This window comes from Eurypyga helias, unplaced genomic scaffold, assembly GCF_000690775.1.
Source record: "Eurypyga helias isolate BGI_N326 unplaced genomic scaffold, ASM69077v1 scaffold45313, whole genome shotgun sequence".
In the NCBI taxonomy this organism is placed as follows: domain Eukaryota; kingdom Metazoa; phylum Chordata; class Aves; order Eurypygiformes; family Eurypygidae; genus Eurypyga; species Eurypyga helias.
Window position 1 is genome coordinate 23769 of NW_010241416.1, and position 10308 is coordinate 34076.

At 51.2% G+C, this 10308-nt stretch overlaps 1 protein-coding gene across 1 annotated transcript; it reads right to left on the bottom strand.

Moving 5' to 3' along the window:
- Window positions 1-727: 727 nt before the first annotated feature.
- On the bottom strand, window positions 728-3080 carry LOC104507451 (keratin, type I cytoskeletal 42-like). Its single transcript, XM_010148738.1, has 6 exons — window positions 2868-3080; window positions 2408-2490; window positions 1810-1966; window positions 1557-1718; window positions 1111-1236; window positions 728-988 (listed from the first exon to the last, which is right to left on the bottom strand). Exons 1-6 carry the CDS (start codon window positions 3039-3041, stop codon window positions 728-730), a joined length of 963 nt encoding a protein of 320 aa, XP_010147040.1. The 5' UTR covers window positions 3042-3080.
- Between the last annotated feature and the right edge of the window lie 7228 nt (window positions 3081-10308).

Sequence of the window (10308 nt, forward strand, 5' to 3'; positions counted from 1 at the left end):
ATTACCCGAGGCTCACCGACAAGCTCCGACAGTCTCATTCCTCCATTGCAGCCAGCACGTGGGACAAGAGCTGATTATTCCTGTAAATTTAGGACCGGGGAGGCCAGGAGAGCCCACCTCAGGGCACCTCCACCCACATACCTTGTTTTCCAAACTAATGGAGCTGGTGGGTGCTCAGGGTGGTTGTGTGCATGCAGCCCTTTATGAGATTAACAGCATGCCTGGCTGTTTCAAAATCTCAGGCAATGGGAGGCTGGGAAGAGCCAACTGCTTTGCATACAAATTAAATTTCCGAAAACTTTAATTAAAATTGTTGTGAGAAACTGCAAATGTTTAGATAATTTATTGGTTCAGTTAATTTAACTGCCAGTCCCTAATCCTGTCTACCTGTGGCAAGGCCAATAAAACTCAGCTCAATGACAGTGTTCATAAAAAGCCCTTGCCCAGCACATAGCAAATACCGCCCTCCAACGAGCTGCAATGCTGCTTCTTGCCTGGGTGGCTGGGCCAGCTCCGGGTCCTCTCCCGGCTGCCACCACTGGCCTGGGAGCAGGGAATGGTCTCTGGCTTGCACTCTGGACATCTATCAGAGCCCAGTCCTCAGACACCTCATGGTTTGCTAATGGGCTTGCTCTGGTAACAGGTCAGTGCTGGTTCCTCACCACAATGGTGCTTTTACCATTTGTATCCGAATTTTCCTACCCCTGTACATCAAAGCGTAGAGGTTTTACTGTGCGTGGGTTTGTCTGCGGTCAGCGTACATGATGTCCTGCTGTCCGCCCTCCAGCAGGCAGTGGTAGGTCTGAATCTCCTGCTCCAAGTGGCATTTGACATCCAGGAGGGTCTTGTATTCCTGGTTCTGGCATTCCATTTCTGCTCGTATCTCAGCCAGCCGCTGCTCCACGCAGGAGATCTGGGTCTGTAGCTCAGCCAGGTATTTGTTGTAGCGACATTCAGTTTCCGCTAAGGAGGATTCCAGGTTTTCTTTCTGAGAATGGAAACAACATAAAGGTACCTGGGATGCTGCAAGCTTAGCCCGGCTGTTTACGGGTACGACTCCGGTCCTGCAGCTTCCTAAGGAGAGCTGTGAATCGTAGTGGCACCACCTACCATGGTGAGCTGGGCTTGTACATTGATTTCCAAGGCCTGCAGCTGGCGTCGCAGCTCAGTGACCTGTTTGTTGCTTGACTCAATCTCCTGGCTGCTTGTGATGACCTCCAGGTTCACCTCCTCCATCTGCAAAGGTCGAAAAGAGCAGCCCTTTCCCCACCTCACACACATCTCGTTGGGGCAGGGGCCTCCCCACACTGTTTGTGCACGCCCTGCAGTGCCCCTGAGTGTTGCAGCTCTAACCCCCCAAGTTCTTCCCTGGTGACCCTGTAACACCATGCCATGGCCCCTCTGCCATGAACAGGAGAGCGCTAGAAGTGGGCGGGACAGCCAGACGCTGATCACATCCAAGACAGGGTGGCAGATACTAAGACACCTCCAGTAAGTGTCCGTATCCTCTCATCAAGCAGAGTAGGGTTCGGCTCTGCTCTGTATGCGTACCGTACCTTGCAGGCATACCACTGCTCAGTCTCTTTGCGGTTGCGCTCCATCAGCGTTTCATACTGGCACCTCAGATCCTCCAGAATCTTCCTCAGGTCTGGGCCGGGACAGGCATTGACCTCCACGCTCACATCTCCCGTCGCCTGTTTCCTCAGACAGTTCATTTCCTGCAGAGAACACGTGAATATCATCAGTATTCACGCTCAGGGGACTTCCCTCCTTTCTCCTTGTTTCTCTAAGGGTAAGGGGCCCTCCAACCTCCTCGTGGTTTGTCTTGAGGCAACACATCTCTTCAGTCAAAGCCTCACACTGCAGCTGCAGGTCAGTCTTGCAGCTGGCCAGCTGATCCAGGACAGGCCGTAAGTTGCAAATGTCTGCATCCACGTTTTGCCGGAGACCGCATTCAGTCTCATACCTTAAGCCACAGGCGACAGAGAAAGGTCATAGAATCACAGAATTATGGGATGGTTTGGATTGAAGGGACGTCAAAGCCCACCCAGTGCCACCCCCTGCCATGGGCAGGAACACCTTCCATAGACCAGGTTGCTCCAAGCCTCATCCAACTTGGCCTTGGACACTCCCAGAGATGGGGCATCCACAGCTTCTCTGGGCAACTGGTCAGCAAACCATGGCAAGCCCTTGAATTGAATTTGTGGGGAAAAAGTGTAGAAGCAAGTTCTTGTTTCGCTGCAGGCATGCCAGGCTATGAACAGGTCAGTGGTAGCCGTGCCTTTCACAGAGCTCTGCGCCTCATTGCGGCAGCGTGACAGGCAGGGTTAGGATTCCCCATCACCACCGCTCACCAGCCCTTCCCAGGCAGCGTGAACCCCTCGGCCCAGCACAGGACCGTACTCACTTCACTCTGAAGTCATCAGCCGTCATCCTGTTGTTATCGATGTTCAGAAGGATCTTGTTAGTCTCCATGGCTGCACAGAGGATCTGGAAAACGCAGGAGAGAGATCTGAGCCTTCCTCTGGCTACAGGAGGCCCTGGAGGAAACACCCCCCTGGGGTAGCGCAACCCACTTATTTTATAATGATCCCTTATCTTGGGGTTATTCACCAGTTAGATGGCATTGCAGTGGGGAAACCTGCGTGCCAGCTTGGCAGAGCAGGCTGTGCCAAACCTCGGGTCTCCGTAAAGGCAGTGTCCTCCTCCCTCCAACCACCTATTTCATGTAAATTCTTGCTTCCCGGGCACCTCCGCAGACACAGCTATAGACACAGCTATCACCACTGCCGTTCGACATCCGTCTATCCACAGCTCACAGCAAAGGCCCAAGAATACTAGAGTTTTCTTGAGAAACAGTGATTTACCTGGTTTTGAAGGTCTTCGATTTCCTTATGAAAGCAGCTGTAGTCCCGGGGTTCGCAGATGGGCCCTACCTTGGCATACCACTCCCTGATCTTGCACTCCAGGTCGGCGTTGTCCCCCTCCAGCAGCCGCACCTTGTCCAGGTAGGAGGCCAAGCGGTCGTTGAGGTTCTGCATCGTCGCCTTTTCGTTGTTAGCAAATAAGATCCCATCACCGCAACCAGCGCTAGCCCTGGCGAGACCCCCACCAATGCCTCGAGGGCAGATGCCTCCGCCGACGAATCCCAGGGTCGAGCAAGCCCTTTGGGTAGCTCCAAAGCTCCCACCGGTAGCACTGCCGGCGCTCAGCTGCTTCCCGAGTAATCCCTCGCTTAGACTGCCACCAGAAAAGTTGCCAGCCGCGCCACCCAACTCGTAGGCAGCGTGTCTTCCCGAGGAGGCGGAGGAGACCTTTATTCCATTACCGGCTGCAGAGCTGCCCGCGCTGCTCCTGCCTTGGGAACAGGTAGTGACAACCTGCCTGACGGCGCAGCTCATAGCGAGAGCGCGAGGATCCGACTGGGAGCCCAAGGCAAGCTGCGCAAACCTCTGCGGGATCCGATTGTGATCCCTCTGTCCCCACAGGCCTCTATTTATACCATGCCTCGTGGATGTTGCCACCGGAGCAGGGCTGTTTATGCTTCCTCCTTGTGACCTGGCTAGTAGTGTTCTTTTTTTCCAGCCGGAAATATTTCCCCAAAGGCGTTTGTCTCCAGAAATCCCACAACAGAAAGATGCTTTGGTTAACAGAAGCGTGTTTCAAAACTACATCAAAAATGTTACTTCCTGAATCATCAGGTCTGACTTGTGATGACAACTAAACAACAGTGACACAAAAAACGATACCCAAGAGCGCCCGGGGAATGAAACATCAGAGCAATTAGCCCTCCCCGACGTGGGCGAGTCTACCCGGAAAGTGAAAGCTGTGGGAAAGCCGCCCCGTCTGACGGAGCCTGTTCGACCCCTTTGAGAGCAGAAGCGAGGTGCCCCCTCGCTCAGCTGCCCCGCGGTCCCTGGGACCGAGGCCAGGAGAGCACCCGGGACCATGCTGCCTCCGTCCCGTTCTGTGTGGCTGGGGGTGGAGTGAGGAGCTGCCGAGCTCTGGGTCATTCGACCTGGAAATGCTCTTCTCTTGGAGCGCACAGAAAAAACACTACTTCTGACACTGGCACATCCTACGTATCCCTCTGTGTCTCACTGCACTCGAGTGACCCAGGGAATATTTGCGGCTCTTTCTCCTGTGTGCATCAAAACACCCCCTTCCATAAATCCTATGGTAGTTGTTTTGCTGCTTTCAAGGGTAGACAAAATATTCAAATATTCATGCAAAATAAAAGAGAAAAGGATATTTCCTGAGTGCCAAATATTGCAGTTAACTGTGACAGTTCGCTGCCAAGAGAGGACAGCCACCTATGATGTTTCATAACCTTTCTCAGACAGTAACGTGGGGAATTCCAAAAGCAGCCAGGTCCTGTGTGGGTCTGACTCAGTTCCAACCAGCACCATGAAACTAAAAAAATATAATCATGGGGAAATGTGTTAAATTTAGAAAAGACACTAGAGAATCATTTAAAATAAGATATTAAACGTAATTTTTTAGTCTTGGAATACTCAACTGAGGAACAAGAGAAATAATTAAAATGTTTTGTCATCTGAATATTTCATTTTGTTAATAATATGAACACATCCATGCTAATACTGGCTGACTTGCACCCCTGTGTTGTTCAGCATCACTTTTGCATCCAGGTCACCTGGACACATCACATAAGGGATGCGTCAGGTGCAGCCTGGTTCAGAAATATTGCTTCTGCCATTTGGGCAAGTTCATTAGCCTTGATTTTATCTTGACACTGCAAATCCAGGACACCTTACATGTGGTGTGGACTCTGCGTGTGCCCATCCTTTGTTACATCCGTAATTAGCTCGGGAAGCCCGTGCCATGGTGCCATGGCATGCCTCATCGGTGGCGAGATCCCGAGTGGAGGCTGCGGCGTGCTCAGACCCGGGCACCTCCGCAGGGAGCCCAGCGGCAGCTCTGCCGCTGCTGGGGCAGGAGGGAATCGGGAGCAGGACTGGTCAGAATGTGTCCTTTCTCCGTAGGGGAATTGTAAAAATAATGCTGAGCTAATGTTTCATTTCATTTAATTGAGAAACACAGTCCTTCATTTTTCCATGAGAAAAATTAAAACGTTAATGAGTGGTTTCAATTATTGAAAACTCAGCAGAAACGTCCACGTTTGTCTCTTAGTTTTTCAACTTCAGGTCTTGCCATAGGTCTCTGTAGCCAAAGTCGATTAGAATTTCTACAGCTTTGGCAAAGGACAATAATAATTTCACTCTTGATTTTACTGAATCTGTGTGTTCTCCATGGTAGCTTTTTTCCTTTCCAAAATTTGATCTTTCTCTTAAAACCAGCCCTTGTTTTACACCAGTGCACACCTTGAGACCTGCCAGCAGTTACAGCCCCCTTTCATTAAAAGACATTTTCATGTCTTTCTGACGAGGTCTGCTAATGACGGTATCTACATGCATAATGGAAGGCTCCTTCCAGAATTAACTCTTATTGACTTCCAGACAGGTCTGCAGACGGAAATTTGCTCACCGCAGCCTTGCAGCCAGCCAGGGGCGATGCTTCTGATGAGCCGTCCTCGGCTGACTCGGGAGGCCCTTGCGGGCAGCGCTCTGCCCGAGGCACTGAGTGGAGGATTATGGCTTACGAGGAGTCCCCGGCAGCGTTTCACAAACAGCAGTGCAGGCCTGGCAAGGAGAAATTATTACTTCAAGTAACAAATGAGCAGAAAAGCCTCCCCAGGGCGAAGGTGCTCTTCCCATTTAATGGGCTTTGCATAAAAAGCAGAAGGAAGGGAATTATACTTCAGCTTTCCATATGCCTCTTGCACAGTGCTGTATGCAGGAGAGCAGGGTGGTGGCAGAGGATGGGCACTGGGGTTATTCCAAGTGTGGTTGTACTGCCCAAAATGATCTGGCTCAAAAGAAAGATCAGCATTCCCAGAGGGAAGCCCTTTGGTAGGCTCAGGATATTTTCAGGCTTGAGACTGTTTTTTTAACTAATGCATCTGAAGTACAGAAGGTATAATGTGCCCCCAAGAAGGAGATCCAGCATTTCACGTTATTACAAACGTTCCCTGAGTCACTCGTGTTTTCCTGTCTGCGAGAACTTCCCTGGAGACGTGGTGACTCAGAGACAACTCAGAACCCCGAGTCCACACTGCAGTCCACGCTGCCATCCCTCACCAACCCGGCTCAGGCTTGAAGAACCGCCACAGAGTGCCGGGGCAGAGCAGCCAGGAGCCAGGTGCTGGCTGGCTTCCCAAACATGCCAGCTTGGGCTCCTGCATGTCCCTGCAGCCTCTGCAGCACTGGCCTCTGCCTCCGAGGGCCTCACCAGGAGGAAAGGAGCGGCAGTGGGGTCTACGAGCAGCCCTCGCTCCCATCTGCTCATTGCCAGCTGAATTTGTGTTTCACCTATGGAAAAGTCTTGTATCCACTATTTAGAGTGTTTTCTATCTAGCGATTGATGGAATTGTCATTCCACTCTTTCTGCGTGTTATTGGCCGGACCAGAACTGATGTCCATCTCACTGGTGACCAGGCGCTCCAGGGTTCTGTTCCCAGCTCTGCAAGTCAAGCCAGTCAAATCATCTTCTCTGGGTCTCAATTTCATGCTTTGTAGGATGGGAACAATAATAACAGTAATCCTCCTTCTCAAGGGCATTATAAAAACAATTGTCTGATGAGAACATGGAGCTTGAAAGATCAGAAACATGTCTCATGTTAAGTATCATCCATTGTAGGTATTCTTCCTATTATACATTAGTTTTGACACTGTCACATGCTACATCCTTCTGTCTCAGCTGACGAAATCCCCTTCAAGGACATTCTTGGTTTTCCTTTTCTGTTTTCTTGTCCATTAAAGTTTCACCATTATTCCCTGAGGACTCACTGGCTTTTCCTGTGCTCGCATCTTGCAGGAAATTTCAAAAATGCTCTCAAAAACCAGTGTCTGTCCATCTCTCGGGTGTGACTGTTGGTGTTTCACAGATGTGAACTGTGTGTAACAAAGAGTAATAATAGCAAATACATGGCCTGGTAGGTCTGTGGTATTTTCCTTCTCCAGGGCACTGTGCTGGGCATGGACTCCTCTCCCGTCTGTGGCAACGGGGCTATGCAGAGCCGTATGCAGACCTTAAGCCTTTTTCATGGGTGCAATTGTTTGTTGGTGAATTAGGAAAACCCCTGGTAAGATCCTCCCAGTGAAACTAAATCACCTCATCACAACCCGGCGCTTTCCATCAGCTCTCCCAGCTGCTCTCCCAGCTCATCTCGGGTATCCTTTTCCTGCTAAGAGATGTAAATGGGTATCTCAGCACGGGAGGCAGGTATCAGAGAGAACTAAATACGCTGCTTGAGGAACCTCTCCCCATGTCTGTTTACCTGCAGAAGTGGCCGTGCCTCGCGGTGCTGCCAGCAGATGCTGGACCAGCGTCCTCTTTCAGCCTCCTGCTTACATTTAATCCATAATGTTTGTGGTTTTCCAAAAGCCGTTCTGTATTCACACACTGAGGCATTCTGCAGAGAGCTCTGGAGTAAGCTGCCATTTACAGCTGAAATACAACTCTATTCTGATGATGTACTAGGTGATCTTTAAGGTCCCTTACGACCCAAACCATTCTATGACTCTATGATGGCAAGAAACCCAGCACATTAGCAGTTTAATCAGAATTTCCCGCCTGCTCCCTTGCCCGTTGCCATCAAGTCTAAGGCAGGTTGGTGCTAAAGTACCTTTTTGCGTGATCTGGTTTCTAGTTTTGAGGTGGCTGTATCTCGCTTGGGTTGGAAGGCTTACGGTTTCCACAAGGAAGGTCTGTTATTCCAGCAAAGAGCACGAACCCTGCTCTTTGCTGTAATTGCTGAACGGTAGTGCAGAATGATAACATCTCTTCACACACCCTTTTCTGGAAAGACCTGGCAGGTTCCCCACTTCTTCGATCACCTTCCCTCTCCGTTGCTTGTCTTGTCACGCCCTGCAGACATCATCAGCTCTTTTCAAGAGCCGGTTTGGGCCAGGGAGCATGCCTTCATGATTGTCCGACAGGACCATAACGCACTGTGGAGGCTGGTGGAGAATGAATCATCAATACTAATCCAAGACACAAGCGTGCGTAACTTCAGCCCTGTACGCCATTATAAGCCAAGGAAAGTTGATTTACTGCACACTGTTACCTTTTCCTTTTGTCCAAGGCCCAAATCCTTGAGGTGGGTGACGAACACGAGGCTGCGGTCCAAGACTGGGCAGAGCTCCCAAGTACCATTGGCCGGAGAGCATGACGTTGGATCCAGCTGACCCCATCAGGCTGTTGGGTCTAAAAGGATTTCCTCTCCTACCCAGCCCACAAGTCGGGCAGATGCCACCCGCGCAGCACCCTTCGGTTCCTCTGTCGCGCTCCAGGAGGGGAGAGGGCAGAGGCAGGTCTGGAAGCTGGCTGCGGGTGCACAAGCTGCGTCACCTAATCCTGAATGGCAGCTCACCGGCAGACGTTGACATACCACAACCAGCTCGTGTGCTTCTAGAAGGATTTTAGCAGTGATCTGCTAGATGCCTTAGTGATAAAAGGTTATTGCTACTCATCCCTCTGCGGATTAAGTTACTTCAGAACCTGTTAAGTGCAGCCCTCAGGCAGCGTGAAAAGACCTGTGTAAAGTTTTTATACAATGTGCCTAATCGTGTGATTTAAAGGCAGGTATGTAGAAGATTTGCCAACTGGTCTGGTGCTGTGCTTACGTCTCGGAAGGGTGCACGTGGCAGTGGTAGCCTTGCGGAAGTTATTCAAGTCCAACTTCCAACTGAAAGTGATTCTTTATGATACCAAGAGCTAGAGAGCTGAGCTTTATTTTGTTGGCTGTCATTATCAGTCATGTGGCACATTGACCTCAAACATCACCCTTCCCTCATTGCCTTCACTTGTATCAGGCCTATGGGGTTCATGCCTCAGCCAGGCCCACCTATTTATGAGCAATGACTCCAGCAGAAAAAGCTGTCTCCAGTTATTCTTGCCCCAGGTGGAACTCAGACCCTCCGTTCCCCTCCACTCGCTGGCTGCTTCGTGTGTTCTCTTAGGACTTTCCCTGGCACGAGCACACTACCCCAAGGCTTTGAGAGATCAGGTGTCACTGACAGACAAGTCTGCGGTTGCACAACGAGGAAAAAAGCTTTATTGAATGCGCACCGAGTACATGACGGCATCGCGTGGAATTAGGGTGAAAGAGTAAGGAGGCGCAGGGGAAAGAAGCGGAGTGCTTTGTGTGACACGGCCCCATCCCACGGGGCCTCAGGCAGGGCTTGGGGCAGCTCGCCGCTCTCTCCAGCCTGGGGCCGAGGGTCCGCAGGGCTGCTTGCCCTCCTAGCGAGTGGTGAGCGCAACCTGCTCCCGGGAGGAGACCACCTTCCCGTCCTGCACCTCCTCCACGATTGTGCGGACCTGACGGGAAGATGTCATCACTGCCAAAGGAAAGCGGGAGACAGTTAATTCAGGGGGCAGGAAGTTCCTTACACATCCTCAGATACTGTGTGTTTTTCAGGAAGGTGTTGGAAATTCCACTAGGTCCTGGAAAATGCTGGTTTAAACAAGCCTACGTTGGCTGGGAAGAGGGAAGAGCCAGGCTGATGGGAAAACTCAAGAAGGCACGAGGCAGACTCCTCAAATGCGTGGTGCCGCTTGACTGTTCAGGTAAAGCCAGAACACCGGCTGCTCAGTCACAAATCCCATTTAGGGCAAATCATTCCTGTGGTAAGGGAGTGCAAGGCAGTTCCCTTCCTGACAGCTTTTTCCTGCGGTGAGCAGCTGTAAGATGCACACAAGCTCTCTTGGCTGTCACTGGTTCAGCCAGGGAGGCAGCTCGCGTGCCCTGGGAGTGGTTTTCACTCCGTCACCCTGGCAGCGGCCCTAAATGCAGGTCCGAAAGCTGTTTGTTACGAATGTGTGTAGCCAGACAGGTTCTTACCGTCTCTGCCGGAGTGGGAGGACATGGCGGAGGAGTACTGGGAAGAGATGCTACAAGAGAAGAAGAAAAACAGAGGAGTTAGGGAGAAACTCTTTTTTGTTGGATGTACACAGGCTCTGTATTCAGGCACGAGGGAAACAGAAAAGGCTCATAGTGGTTGCTGGAAGTTCTGCTCCACTCGGTGTCTGCTGGAGAGCAGAGGGACCACTGCTCCTTCCAGCACGGAGATGGGCCCCTTCCAGCATCTCGCTGCAGACGGAAACCAGGGACAGAGCCACTGGGCATCGGAGGCTGGTATGAACACAAGGACTGAACCCTGAGAGCTGCAGCTGAACTGCACATTTCTGTTTATCACCCATCTCCCCACCAGTGCCCTCCCAGAC